General features: G+C 40.3%; 1 protein-coding gene across 7 annotated transcripts in view; it reads right to left on the bottom strand.

Annotated features, from left to right (window-relative positions):
* The window catches only part of LOC136863383 (solute carrier family 2, facilitated glucose transporter member 5), a 437,285-nt gene extending 418,175 nt beyond the window's left edge, over window positions 1-19,110 (bottom strand). For 3 of the 7 annotated variants that reach the window (XM_067139788.2, XM_067139789.2, XM_067139787.2), the window contains exon 1: window positions 18,936-19,110. Coding sequence is in view for 1 of the 7 variants with exons in the window: in XM_068226416.1 (XP_068082517.1) it covers window positions 18,940-18,951 (12 nt within the window). In the remaining 6 variants the exon portion in view is untranslated. The remainder of the gene's footprint in view (window positions 1-18,935) is intronic. The other 4 variants (XM_067139790.2, XM_068226416.1, XM_067139794.2 and 1 more) reach the window with 3 other exon arrangements.
* Between the last annotated feature and the right edge of the window lie 3,278 nt (window positions 19,111-22,388).

Below are 22,388 nucleotides of genomic sequence, written 5' to 3'. Positions count from 1 at the left end.
GCCTTTGCGAAAAAGAACAGGTTAAATAAAAGGCCCGAACACAAACTGAATGGAGGCGTACACAACGCTCCAAAGTAATGAAAAATTAAAAAACCGACAGGGCTCTCGGCCGACGAAACTGGGCCTAATCACAAACTACTGAGGTGGCTCGTATGGAAATAACTTTAACATATTACAGGAACGAAAGGTTGCAAAACGAAGTCACCTCAAATCAAGATGAAGGGGAGCTCGAGAGGGTAACTCACTCTCTATCCCCGATTTCCAGTTAAAGACTTTATGAAATTTTTACATTAGCCTAAAGAAGATTTACATTTTAGAAAAGTTTGTTACATAGTTAAAGATTCGGACCTTCCCCTCGGAAAAAGCTGCGGAGATAGCTACAGAAAAGAGAATTTATGTAGACATTACCTTGTAGATGTTCTGGCTGCCGGCGGAAGAGGCGCCCCGCCTCCTGCCTTAACACACACACACACACTTAGAAAGACGACGATAAATTGGCAAGGAAACTTGAAAAGCCGCAACTTATATTATAACCTTTCAATGGTCTCGAGGTCAAGAGCGAAGGAGCCATTGCAAGTTATAGGTAAATAGATCAACAGAAGCGGTTCATAAGTACACAATCAGCCGGAATACGTCCAGTTTATACGTCCAACTACGTACGAAAACCGAGACAACTCGCTCATCAAATGGAATTTTACGGAGTTAAATATGGAAATTCATAAGCTCAGAACCCCGTGGTATTCGGAGGATTGAATTAAGAACATGAGTTGGGATACAAATAGAGACCAGTAGATGAAAGATCTCATATCAACAGCTGTGAAGGAGAAATCTCATATGTAACATTCAGGTCCAGAAACGTCGCGCGGTGGAGGCCATGGAACAGTTTGGAGCAAGGCAAGTTCTACCATCAAGAAGGCGTATGCGGAGTGACGGATCGTATGCATTGAGGAAATAAATGAATAGCAGAATGTGTTCCTTTGTGCAGTTCTGTGAATGAAGAGAGTGACTGTGTTAGGCAAAGATCCTCAAATGTCAAAAACATATGTAACGGAGATTACGACATAGCAGTTTTAGCGTGAATCATAAAATGCGAATCAAGTATTATTGTGATGTTGTTAAAATGGGATTTTGTTCTATGACAATGTATGAAGAACAAACAGCGTCGAAGGTTGATTCGAGAATAGCTCTGATACATATTGAAAGGAATTGAGGAGATTATAAGAGTTTTTTAAAAATATTGCAAGGTTTAAAAGAGCTCAATAACCAATTACACGACGTCAATATACGAAGGAGAGTTTAGTAAACGAAACTGAGAATTTTAAACTCTGTTTAGCACTATTCTAATCTGGTCTTTACAAGTTTGAGGGTGGAAGAACAACGAAACTAGTTATTATTACGATGAAGGATCTAAATAAGGCGGAGATGTGTGCCTAAGTCGAGACTGGGATCCTGATGGGTCCGATTTCTGCTGGAGTCGCCACAATAACATGAAAACAGATGTCCATAGCTACCACAACCTAAAGGATGGGATGAACAACAGAGTCTTCGGATGTTAAGTACCCAAACATTGTCTTCCCTTATTCTATTTGTAGAAGCTTATATTCGTGTTAGATTTGTCATCATAATGGGTGATTGTTTTAAGAATACGGCTTGAGTAACCTAACGTGTCTGTCACTGTGTATCTGTGTGAAGTGTTGATCCGATCATTGGTAGGAGTGGAATTCGGTATACCGTCGGTGTCAAGTAGTAGAGGTATACAGGCATGATTATATTTCAGCTAATGTCCTAATACTGTCTGAATAATCGTAAGAATCTATTTGCGATGAGATAATATCGAGTGCTAGGTTAGGGGCTTTTACGTCGCACCGACACAGATAGGTCTTATGGCGACGATGGGATAGGAAAGGCCTAGGAGTTGGAAGGAAGCGGCCGTGGCCTTAATTGGGAACATGCATCATTTTCAAAAATATTTTTTTTGAAAAGTACACCAATGAAATAGTACGTAAACGTATTACATTGTGGTATGTTGCCTTGTTTTCTACCATTAAAAAAATATTTAATAGTGCCTTTCCGCAAGGCGAGTGAAACGGCCTCTGACGTAAGCGGCGCGCTGTGACGTCACGATCCAGTACCGCATGGAGCTCTACCAGCCGTTGTGCATCAGCCAGCCGTTGCTAAAAGCCGATTGTTTATTATTCGTGATCGCGAATAACTTCGAAATGACAGAAGAAAGGTTCAAAACAGCACAGTCAGACAATCTACCATGTGTAGATGTCATCATTCTTGAAAAATGTGACTTTTGTGGCCGCAGAAATTAGCGGATAACAAACAAGTTTGTAAGTGGCGTCTTTTATATATGTGCAATGTACTGTAACCCATAGTATTAGGATAACAACGAACCTGGATAGAAATCACATCACTTTCAACATTTCCTTCTAGACTGATTCCCCTATTAAAGAATAACATTACATTTTCGGGCTTTCAGCATTAGTAAAGTAAGAAATCGGATTTCAGCACTAACATAAACATATAGGTAGCATTATAGTACTAGTCCGCTTCTGTGGTGTAGTGGTTAATGTGTGCCACTTCCGGAAGCCCGGTTTCGATTCCCGGCTCTGCCATGAAAGTTGAAAACAAATAGTACGAGGGCTGGAACGGGGTCTACTCAGCCTCGGGAGGTCAACTGAGTAGAAGGGTTTCGAATCCCACCTCAGCCATCCTCGAAGTGGTTTTTCGTATTTTCCTACTTCTCCTCCAGGCACCTAAGGCCACGGCCGTTTCCTTCCCTCTTCCTTGTCTATCCCTTCCGATCCTCCCATCCTCCAACAAGGCCCCTGTTGAGCATAACAGGTGAGGCCGCCTGGGCGAGGTAATGGCCCTCCTCACCAGTTTCATCACCATACTCAAAGTCTCACGTTCCAGGACACTGCCCTTGAAGTGGTAGAGGTGAAATCCCTCGCTGAGTCAGAGAGAAAACCAACCCTGAAGGATAAACTGATTAAGAAAGAAAGAAAGAAGGAAAGAAAGAAAGATCATAGTACTGTAGGTCTATAACCTATCATTTCTGAAATAATATATATTTATGGTTGGGGCAACTGGCCTACCCACTTCCGGGGCCCATGAAAGAGAATTAAATATCTTTGTGGAGGGAAAAAGTTAAACATGATAAAGATAAATATGACTTCATCTAGTTTTCACAAGTTGAGCTGAGTGGTTCAGACTTGGCAGGTTCGATCCTGGTTCAGTCCGGTGGTAGTTGAAGGTGCTCAAATACGTCAGCCTCGTGTCGGTAGATTTACTGGCACGTAAAAGAACTCCAGCAGGACTAAATTCCTACACATCGGCGTCTCCGAAAATCGTAGAAGTAGTTAGCGGGGCGTGAAGCCAATAACATTAATTACATTTGGCTTTTAACAAGCTGAGCATATCAGGAAAGAAAAGTGTCCTGGTGACATTTTAGTCGCTCAATACAGGAATGTCTTTGGGTGCTGTGACTTTTACTTTTTTTTTGTTTTTGCTGTTTGCTTTACGTCACACCGTCACATATAGGTCTTATGGCGACGATGGGACAGTGAAGGCCTAGGAATGGGAACAAAGCGGCCGTGGCCTTAGGTACAGCCTCAGCATTTGCCTGGTGTGAAAATGGGAAACCACGGAAAACCATCTTCAGGGCTGCCAGCAGTGGGGTTCAAAACCTTCTATCCCCCGGATGCGAGCTCACAGCTGCGCGCTCCTAACCGCACGGCCTCTCGCGCGGTATTTGTACCCTTCGGTTTATTGACTTGGCTTGTATAACCTAAAACTTAGGCTAAGTTGGATAATATTTTAAACACCTACATCACTATTTTCACCTGTGTGCAATTATGTTATTTATTTCATTAATATTATGATAATTATTATAATTGAGCATTGTTAACTTATAAGACCCCAACAAACAAGCATTGGTTTTGTGTAGAGTTATACATTTGTTAAATTCACGTTGTTTCCTTTCATGATGTACACCCCTATTCTTTGTTACATTATAGAGTATTTAGATATAGCCTAAATTTATTTACCAATTAAGCTCTTCAATAAAGACATACATAACTGTCCCATGCCAAGATATATTGGTAGAATTAGAGCTGTCAAAATGGTTCATAACCCCTTTGATTTATTATCTTGACATGGATCACCCAAAACATAGGTTAGGTTTGGAGAATACTTTAATAATCAGCATTATTTAATGCACTGTTTATTACTTTCATATTCCAAGATGTAATTGAAGCATTTAAATAAAGCATCATACATTAAAATTTAAAGTTTTACCACTAGAACAGCTGACATGGAAAAATGATTTGAAAATTCAAACAAATTCATCTTACGTTAAAATCTTCAAAAAAATAAACTGTAGACTTTTCCGATATATCACCAGCATTTTTCCGGCTCGCCAAAATCCATTTCTTCCTAGTTTTAGCGTCTTTGGAACATGTATAAACAATTTGTTTGGTATGGTATGCGATGTGCTATTGCACATCGGAACTCTACACCATTTATAAGTTTTCTGCCTCACTGTCTGCGCAGGATTCATTTTAAGTCTAAAATATACCACTCAGATTATTATCCGATGTATAGACCTCGAATTTAATCATACTAGACACTAACGTAAAGTAGAAATACGCGAAGTGTATCCTGCTTCTCACAGCGCACTATGTGTTATTTCGTCTGCTAATTCCGTCAACCTGTACGATGACGTCAGACCAATGAGATCGCGTACTTGCGTGACGTGACACTTTCGTAGATTTTTATCATGTTTGGAGTTATTATTTGTACATTCTGATCACATTTTTGAATTCTGCATGAAATTTTGAATCAGATTAGCATATTTTTAATTAAAACCCCAGATCATGCATGTTACCTATTAAGGTACAGCCCCAGCATTTGCCTGGTGTGAAAATGGGAAACCACCGAAAACCATCTTCAGGGCTGCCGATAGTGGGATTCGAACCTACTATCTCCCGGATGCAAGCTCACAGCCGCGCGCCTCTACGCGCACGGCCAACTCGCCCGGTGTTATCGAGTGCTGTGTAGATAAGTTCAGTGAGTGATTGTACGTAATTTATGTCAGAGTCGAGATCCTCTTAGAATAACTTGTGCCGCTGAATAATTTAATGAAGTGCGTACATACTGTAAGTGATATGATGTTTTTATATGCGTATAGTTGAGGTTCTTCGATACCTGCGCTTGTATATTTGAATAATGATGTAGACATGGTGTGCATTTTTGATGAGATATGGTAAGTATTAGTGTGATTATTATAAGAATGAGGTTTGTAGAAATTGATGCTACGGTAACGTGGTAAATCTTCGAGAAGTTCAATGAACCTAGGGTAGTAATGTTATGTGAGGTGTTCATCATGTGATTTTAAAGATTTTGAATAGGCAAGCGGAATAATATGATGCTAGTATTTTCAAAGGTCTCCCGGAGATATTAAATGTTAAGCACGAAGAAATCGTCAAAATACGAATTTACGGCACAGCATAGAGGTAAAGCGGATGTATTATCGGATGAATTGTTAGGATCTTCGGTACATGACATATCTAAACAATAAAATAAGTTGTTTTCAAAGGTTAATGTCACCTGATGAATTGCGTTGGCATTCAAGGTAATTGCTTGCTGTAGTTATTTGGCAGTAGTATTATTTTTAGGAAACACTGGGGGAGAGCAGATGCAGTACAGACCTTCCGATATTATCGTATCATTGAACATGCCAGTAGTTAGATGTTGTTGATTTTCAGACACGGCGAAGCTGAATGTTCCCGATGGGTGTCACAGCACCATGATTATTAATTTATTTGTGTCTTTTAGATGACTGACAGATAATTATATTTTTATCTTGCAACGTTAGGGAGACTAACCGTCAGGATATTCAAGTTGTATATTAGACAGCTAGAAATTTAAATAATCAAACAGATAGAACTGGGGAAGGCAGACTATGGGCAAATATTGACTGAGATGAATGAACAAAGTGAATGACTTTACGACTGGCAGATTTTCAGAACTGTTAATAATTTCATTATTTGTGGAGAATATTTCAGATATTGTGATGAATTATTTTAGAGTTTTAATTTAACGTCAGATAATGTTTTTAATGTGTTTGCGGAACCAACAAAGATTGATAAGATGCGTGTTACTTGTAAAACTCCGTCCTGTTGTCTAATCAGAAGATTATTATTATATTTTTCATGATTACTTAATTAAATTTTATTGCGATCTTTCATTTTAAAATTATAATTTAAGAGCCTTTACATAGTTAGGTAGGACGTGGAAATTACTCTGTTTGAGCTGATGTTGGAAGAGATTTGACCGGTACTCGCCGAATGACCATGGCCGCGAGTGGAGTTTCTTGCGAACCATTGATTCTAGCCGAGGTTTAATTGAAGAAAATCATATCATTTCGAACCACCCACATCCACGAACGGTCACAATATACCCTCAGGGAAGGTTCGAGAGAATTCAAGACTAATCCAGACCCGCCCTCTCAAATTGTATTGGTGAATTCAAAGTGAACAAGAAATACGGGATTGGTTGAAAATTAATTACAAAAGTTTACGATTAGCTAGATTCAAATCTGGCGGAAAGAAAAAGAAGTGTTGCCAACCCAAAAATAAATGAACATAGAGTCAGTTATGGACAACCTAAAAATACAAAACTTCTTTAAGTTATAAGTTTTTTCACCTTGCACCAGAGTGCATGATCATAGTTTTTTGGTAGTGTCATCTGTGGAAAAATGTCCAAACTTCTTGATGTATAGCAAAACAAAACAAGGAGAAATTCAGTCAGTTTAGGACACTTCACAATAACAAAATTACTTAATATTTCAGTGGTGACATTTTCCAATTAAAGTTCCACGTTCAGGTATTATCAGTTTCACCTTTTGATCGATAGGGAAGTTTATAAAGGCGCTTATTTTGAATGAGTGTAGTAGAGGTGTACCTCCCGGTACAATTCCCAAGTAGAAACTGCTCGAATTCAAGTACGAATTTATAAGATGATGTGTCAAAACGGAGAGCTAAACAATTAACATTGGTATCTATGATTGCAAAGAATGGACACCAGTACCTTTGTTCAGCAGAATCAAACTGCTCTGCTGAATTATCTTCAGAATCGTCATATCGTTTGGGAAGGTTCTAGGCAGAGTGGGTGAATGAACTTCTGCAAACTCAATGGCCATTCGCGTATCTAGTCACGCACCGTTCTTTTTACACTGTTCGAAATAAATTCTAGATTGAACTTACGACGTGGTTGAACATTCCTTACTCGAATACCAGTTTCGAACGAGATGAGGGTTCTTCATAAGTAATCTGGAGCGCTGAGCAATAGGGCCTACAGTGGCTCAAAAGAGTATTGGTATGTCGAGATATGCCACATGTGAGGACGAGAAATCGAACGGAATGATGTTAAAAATTGACATATACTAGAATTCTTGATAATTTATCATCTTGTGTAACGTGTGCATTGTAAAAAAACATAATTTTTCCATGTCCATATAACTAAAAACCATAACTTAAAACAATCCTTTTCACTTGCCACCAAAAAGGTATTGGTCTGAATAGACATAACGCAGTTTCAGTACTTGGCAGATCCTCCTTTCCTCTTTATAATCTCATCTAACCTATTTGGCACCGATCGTACCGAGGTTTCCTTAGTTTCCTTTGGTATGTTATTCAATTCAGTGAGTAAGTCTTCTTTCAGATCAGTTTTGTTTGATATTGCATGCTTTCTCACATTTTGCTCCAAACAGCTCACAAATTTTCGATGGGTTTGATGTCGGGAGATTGTGGAGATTTGTTTTTGCGGTGTATTATATAAAAGCCACAGCTTCGTGTTCGGGGCTATGTTTATGGGGGGTCGTTATCCTACGTAAACGTATACTTTGCTGAGAGTCCCTTTTTTGTACACTTGATGAAAGATGTGTCTTGAGGATGTTCATGTATGCTTTGTGATCCATAATCCCTTCAGTAAAGGCTAATTCACCTACACCATTCGCACTCATGCAACCCCGCATCATCAGGGAACCACCTCCATGTTTCACAGTAGCTGTCAGGTTCTTCTCTTCAAGTTCAGAGTTCGTTTTTCTCCACACAGTCACTCGTCTGTCTGACCTGAAGAGGGTAAATTTACTCTTATCGGTAAAAACGAATGTCTTCCAATCCTCGTAGCTGTAATTTCTGTGCTCTTTAGCGTACGCAAATCTCTTCTTCCTCTTAGCCTTACTGATGCACGGCTTTCTACGGGCTGTTCTGCCCGCATATCCTCTTTCGTGTAGCACATTTCGGATGGTTTCAGATGACGCTTGCACTTCTACATCTTGTTGTAACGTAGTTGCTATCTTCGGCGCACTTAGCTGAGGATTTGGTGCCATTTTGCACACAGTTTGCCGATTGTCTTGTACTGATGACTTCGAGAGGCGGTCACTTCTTGATCTATTTTCCATTGCCTTTCTTCTTTTGTACCTGTTCACAATATTTTTAACAGTTGTAACAGCTCTTCCAATAATTTCACTTATGTCCTTGAAAGAATTACCGTTTTTGAAATAGTCGCACTGCAATCCTCCTTTCGTCCACGGTTGTTTCTCTCATGCTCCTTCCCATGGCTAACTGAACGCAGAAACAGTGCTGAATATTACTTTCCAACGTGTCAGCACAGACATAATGAGCCCGAGTTGCGGCAGGCAGTACGATGTCACGATGATATTGTTTACTAGTCAAGTGCTTGTTTGGCGTGAAATGACGCACGCTGTTGCATTACTAGTCCGTTTGCAAACGACGTGAATCTCTTTGGCTCCATATTCAAACTACTGATGTACTTGACTGTCCTACATATCTACATAAGTGTAATTCCACTATATGTGCCATTATTTGTACTACACTGTTCCGTTCATACCACGGCTATGAGCAGACCAAAACTTTTTGGGCCACTGTATGTCCCAACGATGAAGTGAACACAACACAGAAATTTTGCTTGCATGTGTTTCAAACGGCTTTCAGGCTTCTTGCGTCATAAAATCATAACATATTGTACTTTAGGCAGTAAATCACTGCCCCATTTGAGAAATTACGAGCATGGGAGAGTAATACTGTGCCTCGTGCACATAATGGCTGCTCGAAACTGCCCTACATGTAGGCCTACTCTGCAGTACTGGGGCCCTGTGAGAAAACACGACCAGCTTTCATTTGATGCATTCCCAATAAAACACAGCGATAAAACTGGTGATCGTTGTTTTAAGGGATCGAACAGTATGTCATCGGCCCACAACGATAAATGCAACGAAGTGTGAAATGAAGGGAACGTTCTTCTTTGTAAATGAGTAGCCATTACGTAATAATAACTAGAATACGCAGAAATGCTCTTACAGCAAATATCACTTTCACGAAAATCTGCGATCTCAATACGCAGAAATATAGAACATTTTAATATTTTTTTTAATGTATCATGCTTTCTTTCTTCATAACAGGTGGAACTGGAATCACAAAGATAAAAGCATAACATTTGTGTCACATAAGCATTCAACACACCGTGCTATATATATATGCTATTTGTTTTACGTCGCACCGACGCAAATAGGTCTTATGGCGACGATGGGATAGGAAAGGCCTAGGAGTGGGGAGGAAGCGTCCGTGGCCTTCATTAAGGTACAGCCCCAGCATTTGCCTGGTGTGAAAATGGGAAACCACGGAAAACCATTTTCAGGGCTGCCAACAGTGGGGTTCGAACCCACTATCTCCCGGATGCAAGATCACAGCCGCGCGCCCATAACCGCACGGCCAACTCGCCCGGTGCTGCTAAATAATTCTCAAATGATCAATCATATCATGGGCGCTCAAATCGAAATACTCCGGATTTATGTGAGACTGACTGAAAAGCATTTCGCTTTATTCCCCAACTGATGATGGAGAATGATTTGTTTTTACTAGAATAATTTAACTGTTAATGGTCAGGCAACGAATCAAATAAAATAGTGTGATAACTTATGCTATGCTTTCATGCCATATTTTTACAAAATAACCACAATTTGTTACCGCAAAAACAAAGAATAGTGACAAATTAGGTATTATAGAAAATGAGAAACTGGCAGCCACGCTGTCCCTAGACCGAGGGGCTGGTACAACTGATACACATGATTTTTAACACCAGTCTCTCACACTTGAACCTATGAGTGGATACTGTCTGATAACCTATTTTTTTGTTGCTAGTGACTTTACGTCGCACCTACATAGATAGGACTTATGGCGACGATGGGATAGGAAAGGGCTAGGAAGGAAGGTTCCGGCCGTGCCATTAATTAAGGTACAGCCCCAGCATTTGTCCGGTATGAAAATGGGAAACCACGGAAAAACATCTTCAGGGCTGCCGACAGTGGGATTCGAACCCACTACCTCCCGGATGCAAGCTCACAGCTGCGCGCCCCCTAACCGCACCGCTAACTCGCCCAGTGATAACCTATTAACTCAGTTGAGTGGTCAATCGTTGTTCTTCTGTATCCAAGACACTGAGTTCGATTCTAGCTTGGGTCATTGGCCTTTGAGACTGTTTCATTGTGACAACTCCGTATGACCACCTTCGGAGTCGTTAAAGAACTCCTTCGGGACAAAACTCCGACTACCCGGTGTCACTTAAAAATCTATACCAATTGAAAATTCGTTATTATTATTATTATTATTATTATTATTATTATTATTATTATTATTATTATTATTATTATTATTATTATTATTATTATTATTATTATTATTTTACTTAGTCAGTTTACCGCCTCAAGTGCAGTGTCCTGGAGCGTTAGACATTTGGTCGGTGATAGAACTGGGAAGAAGGACCAGTACCTCACCAAGACGTCATTACAAGCTGTGCTGAGCAGGGGCATTGTGGGGGATGGGAAGGTTGGAAGGGATGAACAAGGAAGAGGGAAGGAAACGGTCGTGGCCTTAAGTAAGGTACCAACTCGAGGAGAAGTGGGAAAGCATGGAAAACCATTTCGAGGATGGCTGAGGTGAGAATCTAGCCCCGTCTATTCAGTTGACCTCCCGAGGCTGAGACTACCTCGTACCACTTTTTAAATTTCGTTGCAGAGCCGAGAATAGAACCCGGACCTCCGGGGGGTGGCAGCAAATCACACTAACCACTACACCAGAGTGGTGGACATTTATTCTTCTTCTTCTTCTTTCGTTTTTCGTATCGGCCTTCTAAGGACCACGGTATTTCAGCTATCTTCTGTGAACATTGATCCCTGCCCGGTGTTGCTCGTTGCTTTCCTCCGTCCACGTCTTTCCCGTCTTCAACTTTAATAATAATAATAATGTTATTTGTTTTACGTCCCATTAACTCCTTTGACGTTTACGGAGACGCCGAAGTGCCGGAATTTAGTCCAACAGGAGTTCTTTTACGTCCCAGTAAATCTACCGACACGAGGCTGACGTATTTGAGCACCTTCAAATACCACCGGACTGAGCCAGGATCGAACCTGCCAAGTTGGGGTCAGAAGGCCAGCGCCTCAACTGTCTGAGCCACTCAGCCCGGCCGTCTTCAACTTTGGCCTTTCTTGAAAACCCTGGTGGTCTTTTAGTTTCCTCCTGAGTGGGTTGCGTTCTTGTGTATCCTTAATAGTGATCCCGATCTCCTGTAGGTCCCTTTCCACCTCCCTGAACCAAGTTGGCTGTGTCTTCTTATCTTTAAAATAGCAAAAGGTTTGGTTCGATAATCGCGCGGATTTCATTCTTAGCAAGTGGCCATAAAAATGCAATTCTCCTTCTCCGCATGACACCAGAGATCTTATGGACATGAGTATACAGCTCATGGTCATGCTGACGTCTATATTCATCTTTGTCTTTTATTATTATTATTATTATTATTATTATTATTATTATTATTATTATTATTATTATTATTATTATTATTATTATTATTATTATTATTATTATTATTATTATTGCAAATGAATGCCTTTGCTGGCGAGATGTAGTGTTTACAGTGTACTATGCCTTCTGGTATGGGCTATATCAAATTTGTTACTTTCATTGACCTGTCTCAGTCTCATCCTTGGCTTTGGCAATATGTAAGTGACTGAGGTATGAGTGATGCTAGGAATACCATTCCTTACGCAGCCAGTCCCTGCTATGAATGGTGTGAAAATATCGCTCATAGGGTCGGTTGGTGCATACATTTCAGTGGGCTTGGCAGACTGATATGTAATAGCAACTGCTGTCTCGGTGAGGAAACCAACGGGAAACCACCTCACTCCTCATTTCCCTAATACGCCTCTTCAGTGACGCCTAGGCTATTTATGACAGCTGTTGGCGGAGCTGCAGAGGATCAAACCAGCCTTCGGGCTGAATATCCAACATACAACATACATTGAAAATGAAATGGCGTATGGCTTTCAGTGCCGGGAGTGTCCGAGGACAATTTCGGCTCGCCAGATGCAGGTCTTTTGATATGACGCCCGTAGGCAAACTGCGCGTCGTCATGAGGATGAAACGATGATGAAGACGACACATACACCCAGCCCCGTGTCAGCGAAATTAACCAAGTATGGTTAAAATTCCCGACCCCACCGGGAATCGAACCCGGGACTCCTGTGGCCAAAGGCCAGCATGCTAACCATTTAGCCAAGGAGCCGGACATTATTATTATTATTATTATTATTATTATTATTATTATTATTATTATTATTATTATTATTATTATTATTATTATTATTATTATTTGAACCCTATCGGTCATTGTTATAGAGGAATGATTTTAGCCTGTGGTATCACGGACAATGAAGACCACCCTGAAGAACCTTAGGGATCCTTTGATTTTAATTTATTGCCTGGGAGAAGTTGAGTGGTGCAGTGCTCGTGGGAATGGAACAGCTAAATAATTAGGAAATCTCTGGAATCTCATAAGACAAATTTATGACCCCAAGCCAAGCGCGTTAATTTAGACGCAGGACGCTAAACCCTTTACAAAAGGTGGCGTGTCAACAAAGATTTGGAGCGAAAAGGAAATTAATTTATATCTAAAAGCACAGAAGAAATGCATTTAATCTGAGAAGAAAATTGCAACCTCCGTAAAATGAGCAAAATTTTGATATGCGACATGGGCATAACTCAAAGTGCATATGCGAGATAAGTACTTAGCGCGCTTCTTACAAGGAGACCGCCGGAGGGAGTATATCGCGGGGAAATCCTTAGCTTGGGCGCGCGAGACGTGTTATAAATATGCAGCGGTAGAGCACTCGAGACCGCACTCTTTGACTGTCTCGCGACTGCGACGGTGTGATACTACTCCAGGAGGACATCGTGAATCAGATCTAAGCGGCGAGCTGTTAACATCCAGCACAACCTACCAGGGAATAGAAGTAAGTAAATAATCTGCATAATCAAGTTGAATCTTTCAGACGACATGTGTTTGTTTGCCTGTCATGGGAATGTACTGCCAATAACTCCACTATCTCGCTTGTAATTCGTATAGCTTTTAGGGCCAAGTATTAGAAACGAGGTTCGTAATATTATTATAGCTCAGATGATTTCTGGCCGTTTGGAAAAATATTTCTGTTATTGAAAGACTGAATCTAGGCACAACATGTGAAAATGTGAATGATGGGTGTACTTGACGTCGTTCTAAACGGAGCTTGAAAACGTGTGAAAGGGGCGTGAGTGGAGACTGACTGTGTAGCAGAACTCTTGGTAACTTATGTCTCTTTTACAGTTTCCCTTCACGTATACAACGTGAGAAACGTCGCAGAGAACGAGAGAGAAGAACATCAAGCTGTCGCAACGGAGCAGCTATCGAGACAACCGAGCATCGACGCGGGGACTCCAGGAAGGCGGAGCTCACCACAATACCGGAAGAGACTGGACCACCTTCACGGAAGCTGTCGAAGAATCATTCACCAGCCAGCATGGATCCAGCGATCTACATAACTTTGCAGATGGCAATGTCATCTGTCACCATGCGATAAGCTCCTGGGTTCCATAGAGAGCCGCCTCACAATGTCATCGGTACTCCCAGGTCAGACAGATCCAATTAATTATTAGCATGGGCTAGATTATAATTAAAATTCAAGGTGGCGTCAGCCACGACAGTTATGTAAATAATGGTTTGTATAGGATAGGTATGCACAGACCTCGAACTCTGGACGGTAGATATGGTTGTAAATTTTCATATTTTCACCTTGTATTATGTTTGTTTCTGTTCGTGGCATCTTTTATGCATTGGTCACGTTAGCTAGGTCTTTTTGCCAGATACGGGATTTCAGAAGCAGAGGATTTTTTTATTTTTCATACTGGAGACAGATTCCTTGACTTGCACAGGTTGGCATGGCTGGAGGTGTTAGACATGGTGCTAGTGCTTCTTATGCACGGTAGAGAGAGCTAATCGCACGCATGAACGTTATATGACTGAGTGCTGTTGAGATGATGAATAATTTTGGTAGTGCCAGGGAATTGAACCCAGCTGTCATGATGAAAAGCCCTAGGGAGGCAAAGTATATGAGAGTTATATGACTGAGTGCTGTTGATATGATGAATAATTTTGGTAGTGCAAGGGAATTGAACCCAGGTGTCATGATGAAAAGCCCTATGGAGGCAGATATGAGATGATGAGATAATGTCAGCACTAAAAGGTTAGATGTGTGCTTATGTAAGGGGGTAAGAGGTCCCTGTAGTTGAACAGCTGTGTGTAGTGTAGGATGGCGGGGAAAAATACTTAGCCATGTGACTTGTGCGAGGCAGGGCAGTTGAGTGTGACGTCATTGACGGGAAGATTTTGTCTCTGTCTGCGTGTTTGTTTTGTTTTCAAGTGCTTAAGGGGGAGTCGCCCTCGGCTTGTACCTTGCCTATAGCGGCCTGGTAAGACCGCAGTTCGTTTGTTTGGTTTATAGTTTCTTGTCTACTTAATCTCGCCACATGTTTATTTCGCCACGTATTGTTGGAGCCGGGATATTTATGGGTTTATTGATAAGTGTGTGTACCTCAGTTATGTTGGACTGTGAGCTTTCATCCAGTCCAGGTCTTGTACTGTAAAGCTTTGATTACGGAAGAGTATGGGTTTGAGGTCATGTGACGCAACATTTTTTTACGCACGGGAGATTGCCTTTTGATTTTTCCTTTTGCCCAGATAGTTCTCTTATCTTCCTATTTCGACTTATTCTGTTGTTCCACCCTTGTTCCAGCCCGGCAGACCGATGGTTTTGTGACGAGGAGGTCCCCAGCGATATCATACTGGAATATATCAGATATTCAAACTCTTTGTATATATGATTTTGGATTTAAATTTTTGTAATAAATTCATCACGTTATTTTATGAATGCAGCTTGGTTTCTCGTATTTTGTTCATTTTTATTTTAGATTATTCTTACCTGATATGTCACATATCCTGTGGTTTATCGTAATTTCCCCATTTGTTTCCATTGTATCCCTGAGATGTGCGTGACTGAGTTGCTGAGCGAGGATATGTGTTCAGGTAAGACTATGTGCACAAGCTCACGATTGTGGGAGTTTTTTCACTACTGTGCTCTGGGTTCGAGACCGGTATTCGCCTGGCCGGAACCACAGGGCCCTGTAGGGCACATATTATTATTATTATTATTATTATTATTATTATTATTATTATTATTATTATTATTATTATTATTATTATTATTATTATTATTCGGCTCCTTGACTGAATGGTCGGCGTTGAGCCTTCGCTTCAGGGTGTCGGGGATTTTAATTGCGTCTAATTAATTTTTCTGGTTCGGAGACTGTGTGCTTGTGTTAGTCCTAACACTCTCCTCTTCATATTCAGACAACACACTACACTATAAAACCACCAGAGGAACACGCAATAGTGAATATATCCCTCCACATAGTGCTGGCGTCAGGAAGGGCATCCGGCCGTTAAACAGACCTAAATCCACATGTGCAACACAGTTCGCACCCTCGAACCCTCAGATGTGGGAAAAGCGATATTATTATTATTATTATTATTATTATTATTATTATTATTATTATTATTATTATTATTATTATTATTATTATTATTATTATTATTATTATTATTATTATTATTATTATTATTGTCTGATAACGATCTCTGCTCTTGTGTGTTTCATTCTAGTCATTCCAGTATAGTAACAATTGTCAGAGCCACGATTCGATAATTTTACAATATGTTACACACTGCACCGACACAGGGTCTTATGGCGCGATAGGAGTGGGAAGGATGTGGCCGTGGCCTTAATTAAAGTAAAAGCCAAGCACCGCGATTCGAACCTGGTATCAATTCTTGCCCATCTTCAAGAGACCGAACCGATGTTTTTTCGTGGGTAGGTCAATGTCGGACGCTTCGGCCAAGGACTTTATATTTTACCGTCACAACTGAAAAAAGAGAAAACAAAAAACATTGTGATTTTCTTGATGTGCTTGATGGAGGTGCCTGTAATAAGGGACATGTTCGGGAATGGTGGTGAAGGTTGTAATATGATGTTACAACTTTTCAGTCCGGCTCCATAGCTAAATGGTTAGCGTGCTGGCCTTTAGACACAGGGGTCCCGGCAGGGTCGGAAATTTTGACCATCATCGGTTAATTTCGCTGGCACGGGGGCTGGGTGTATGTGTCGTCTTCATTATCATTTCATCCTCATCACCACTCGCAGGTCGCCTACGGGAGTCAAATCAAAAGATCTGCACCTGGTGAGCCGAACATGTCCTCGGACACTCCCGGCACTAAAAGCCATACTCCACCTCATTACAACTTTACACCGGTACAACTAGGGGTCAGCTGTCTGTAAAACAGTCTAACATGATGAATGAATTTTAATTGAACTCACTTTTCCTAAATACATACAAACATACATCCTAACCTCATGAGCAGGAGATCGAACCCCGGCTGGGTTAGTGTCCGTAGATTTGCTGATACAGTATATCAAAGAACCACCGAGCGAGATGGCCATGAGTTTTGAGTCGCGGAGCTGTAAGCTTGCATTTGGGAGTCAGTGTATTCGAATCCCACAGTCAACAGCGCTGAAGATAGTTTTTCCGTGGTTTCCCATTTTCACACCAGGCACATGCTGGGACTGTACCTTAATTAAGGCCACGGCCGCTTCCTTCCCACTCTTAGCCCTTTTCTATCCCATCGTCGCCATAAGACCTATCTGTGTCGGTGCGACGTAAAGCAGCTTGCAAGGAGCGTACACATGTTCGACCTAGCAGTCGCTAGTCTGAATCTCAGCTGTTAACACGGTGACCGAGTTATTTTCGAATGTAAAGGTTATTTTAAGTACGAGTCGGCTCGACGGGTACGCGGTGCATTTTGTTCAGCTATTTCCTGGTGAAGTGCCACCTTCAAGCGCACAGATTCACATAATTGTAAATAAATTTGAATCTACTGGCTCAGTGCTCAATAAAAAAAAAAACATGCGTGCACAAGAACAGTTTTAACATAGTTTAAAACCTGCTGATCGAACCACAAGAGTGAGATATTGTGAGTGATATCTTGCGTCATTCAATGATCGTTTATTCGACCCGCAGCTTGGGTTCTTTCGGATGAGGCCTGGTTTAATCTTAATGGTTATAACTGTCGTAATGAAATTAGAAATTTGCAATGGCAAACTCACTCTCGTCAGCCGGAATGTGGTTACCAGATACAATGCCTGTATAACCCAGGAAGGACGACACATCCAGCATCTTTATAAGGTTAGATTTCATATAAGATTGTATACACACTTAAAGCAGGGCGACCGCGCGCGACATGAGTTCGTCTGAGACGGCTGCCGTAGCGCAGTGTACATGATCAAATAAATAAATAAATAAATAAATAAATAAATAAATAAATAAATAAATAAATAAATAAATAAATTAATTAATTAATTAATTAATTAATTAATATGTCGGAAAATCCGGAAAATGCAGCAATACAGGTCAATCTCTTAGAAGCGATAGCCAACAGAACGGGTTTAATAATTTCTGAAGAAAACAAAACTTGTATGACAAATAGGCCTATAAAAATTGCTCCATATTTTCTAACAACAGATTTTGTCGAAGAAGGAATGTAAAGGAATTCAAATATTTGGGAGTAACAATATTCAAGAAAACGGTTTTAAAATATCCGCTCAAGAAGAAAGGATACACAAGATGGAAAGTGCATACTGTATAACAAAAAGTGTTTATCTAAAAACCTCAACATACAACACAGTAGTCGAACCGGAATGCCTATACGCGAGTGAAGGTCTAGTAGTGAATTACAATCTGAGTAAATTATAAGTACTGGAAAGAAGAATTATACGGAAAATACCCGGTCCGCTAAGAACTGCAGAACTCCCGAAATCAAGAAGTAATGACGAAATATAATCGGAACATAGAAAACATAACAGAAACAATATGGAAGAGGCGATTGATATGTTTTGGACATTCATACAGAATGGATGACAACAGGTTAACCAAAGAGATTTTCAAATATCTTTTTTGGAGCAAGAAATCAACAATAACCTGGATTCACGAAGTAAAGAAAGATTTGGAAAGGAGCAATATAGATGAAGGAGAAGAAACAGAGAGAGAGAGAGAGAGAGAATTTTAGCATTAAAGTGTTAAAAATGGAAGGATTCCAAGGTCGGTAGGGAAAGAAAACAGGCTCAAAATGGCAATAGAGTAAAAGGAAACGTAGTGAGAAGAAGAAGGAGTATTGGAGGAGGACGAAGGAGCAACAAAGGATGAAGCAATGAATCTGGCACGTGGTTCCTAGAAGACCCTCGCGGAGATGGAAAAAATCTACCGACATGAGGCTTGCCTATTAGAGCACCTTTAAATGTCACCGGATTGAGCAGAGATCGAACCCGCCAACTTGATTACTGCGTAGAAACCTCATTGAGAATTTGAGGTAGCTACCACTCTCCTCGTAGACGATCGACACTACTCAGTTTCAAATAGGAAACTTACCTACACAATTCCACATATTCGTTGGAAGTACTGGGTAATATTTCACTCTTGATACACTGATATGTCACATGGTTGGGGCTCGCTTACACAAGGCCTATCCATCCCGGTTCGAAACACTACACCCGCACATACGTGAAGTCAGTGCCGCCACGTAACACGTCGGGACGATTGTCCTACACTGAACTGAGAGATGCTTGGCTGAACTCCAACATTAACTACAGCTATTTGTTGAGATGTTTCCAACTTCCGTTCCTGTGTCAAAACAGAGGTTGCTCCGTTATTTTCAACCTAATAATGTATATTATTTATTATTAGACATACGATGTATACGTTGTATATAAGCATGCAACTATGCTGCAAAAAGTGGTGAAATATGCATTAAACACTCGCATGAAATGCAAACGTAACATTTCTTTACTACACTCGCGCGATAAACCCACACCAACACATAAAGTTATCATCATCAAATGAGCTAAATAAAAAAAAAATCACATTACTTACAGCTGCAGCTGTTCCACTAGAACAAACAATCTGTGTGTGTGAGACGTGTCAATGTACCTTTGTTCACTGTTAAAACAATACACACGTCTCCTAGATAAGGGCACAGTGTGTAATTCAATACACATGATAAATCAATTAGTAATGTTGTAAGAAAACTGTGAAAAGAAAAAAAACCACAAACGTGAAGAAACACGCGTAAACACACATTCCTCTTTCATTTCACACTGCAGACTCTCATCAGAAAAAGAAATGAATAGAATGCTGAAAGTCCTCTCAGGCACTCTTAAACTATGGAAGTTAAAAGTAAACAAACGGAAAACGAAAGTAATGGTAGCACAGAAAAATATGGCAGAAATTAAAACCAATATAAAAATTGATGTCGTCAGAATTGATCAGGTGAAACAATTCTGTTATCTTGATAGTATGATAACAGAAGATAATAGATGCTTCCTAGAAGTAAAGAGAAGAATAGCATTGGCAAAACAGGCATTTATGAGTAAGAAAAAACATTTTATCCAGCACACATGAATATAGATGTCAGAAGATCCTTTGCAAAATCATTTGTATGGAGATCACTTCAGTATGGAAGTGAGAGTTGGACTCTGGGTAAATTAAAAAGGAATCGACTTGAAGCTGTTGAAATGTGGATATGGTGGAAAATGACCAGAACGAACTGGACGGAAAGAAAAACCAACCTGGAAGTCTTAAGGGAAGTTAAAGAAGAGAGAAGATTTTTAAACGAAATGGAAAACAGGAAAATAAAATTTTTTGGACATGTCATCAGACACAATACTTTCAAAAGGGAGAGGAAGACCTAGGATGAAGTATTTGGACAAAATCAAGAAGAGGTAAGGTTGTGACAATTACATGGAACTGAAACGAACAGCCAATGAAAGAAAAGAGTGGTTGCATCGACAAGGCAGTATAGTACAACAGTCTTCTTCAAGTTCTGGTATAAATCTGTGGCGTATGCTAAAATTAGCTTCAATGCTGAGAATGATCTATCTACATCTACGGATGTGACAGGATATTACTTGAATTCGGGAGCGAGTGTAGGTGTTAAACATTCTAGTAGATCCACATTAACAGTGCCAGCTAAATATTTGTTTATAGCTACCATGATGTCGTAGCCCGGATTGCGTTTAAGGACATATCCGAGGTTCTCTGGAATACCATCCATTTTACGTTTCACGTTCTCCATATTGTTAAGGAAATCACCTACTATTTTCAGTGGGCCTGTTGGTTATTTCACAACCTCCAAAGTCGAGTGCACATAATATTTTGGTCGACAGTAGTCCTAGACGCTACCCACGTGTTTGTAACTTCTTGATTCTTTCTGGTATGATTTGGAAGTGTGTCTTGATAAGTGCCAGGTCCTTATGAACCGTTTCCTTGCGAAAGGGTTCACGCCATTAATTATTTTACATTTTCTTGAAGACTACTTGTAAAACATGATAAAACATGCACAATAAAAGTCGAAAACATGCACAATAAATCAGAAATTTTAAACGTGTGCACTTATCTCAAATTACGTAAATATGAATATATATCCACTATTAAACTTACTTATTCATCCAGTTTCGCCTTCAAACACACTTCATTGTCGGTTTTGGAGGTCTACATATCGGCAAGCAAAATATGCATTTACATAGAAGTCCAATGTCCATTTATTGTACATGTTCATTTTTTTTTTTGCTATTGGCTTTACGTCGCACCGACACAGATAGGTCTTACAGCAACGATGGGACAGGAAAGGGCTAGGAGTTAGAAGGAAGCGGCCGTGGTGTTAATTAAGGTAGAGCCCCCAACATTTGCCTGGTGTGAATATGGGAAACAACAGAAAACTATCTTCAGGGCTGCCGACAGTAGGATTCGAACCCACTATCTCCCTGATGTAAGTTCACAGCCGTGCGCCCCTAACCGCACGGCCAACTCGCCTGGTGGAGTTTTATTCGTAACATTTATATTACAGTGTAGGTGCTCACCAACGGAGGATTTTTGGATATTCCATCGCTAAGGGGGTGGAAAGAGGGTTTTTAATTTTTAAAATGAGTATGTCTATATCTCAAAAACTTAACAGTTTGGAGACGTGAAAATTGGTATTTGTGACCTCCTTTAAAAATAAACACGTACTTATTTTGTTTTTGGAAAATCCAATGAAGGGGAGGTGGTTGATAAGAAGTGAAGAAGGCGTTGAATTATCTTTATAAGCATACACGTATCTCAAATACTGAAGATGTTACAGACGTGTAAAGTGGTATTTGGAATGCTCTTTAAAAATACAGGAACAGGTAATTTTTTCGTTTTCGGAAAAGCCACTTAGAGGGGGTGAAGGAAAGGTACATCCCCAGCATTTGCCTGGTGTGAAAATGGGAAACCACGGAAAATCATCTTCAGGGCTGCCGACAGTGGGGCTCGAACCCACTATCTTCCGAATACTGGATACTGGCCGCACTTAAGCGACCGGAGCTATCGAGTTCGGTCGACGATAATCCAAGGGGTCCGCAATAGTAATGTAAGTTGTATGTATTTCAATAGTGGAATTTTATTGTACACACACAATTCATAGATCATTATACTAAAGTTAGGGACTGTTGTATAAGTTACATACAGAATATGTAACTGTTAATTTGGCCGAATGATAGGACAAGTTAGCAGCGGATATAAGAAGGCAGTAGACAATAGGTAATGTAACTGTGAGACACTTGGAATTAATAATAATAATAATGTTATTTGCTTTACGTCCCACTAACTACTTTTACGGTTTTCAGAGAACACTTGGAATTGCTAGTATCCACACTCAGACCATGTTTTCTGCCTTTGCTTGAGATAATCTCGTGGATCAGAAATCGCTTCTTTGAGGAAGATCAACTAGCCGAAGTATCTTGGCAGAAAGAAAACGAAAAATAAACTGAAATATACGGTAACTAGCAAGATAACCGTGCTTCGCTA

This window comes from Anabrus simplex, chromosome 2 (genome assembly GCF_040414725.1).
Source record: "Anabrus simplex isolate iqAnaSimp1 chromosome 2, ASM4041472v1, whole genome shotgun sequence".
NCBI classification, from domain to species: domain Eukaryota; kingdom Metazoa; phylum Arthropoda; class Insecta; order Orthoptera; family Tettigoniidae; genus Anabrus; species Anabrus simplex.
Note: the sequence above shows the minus strand (reverse complement) of the source record. Positions and strands in the feature narration are given on the sequence as shown.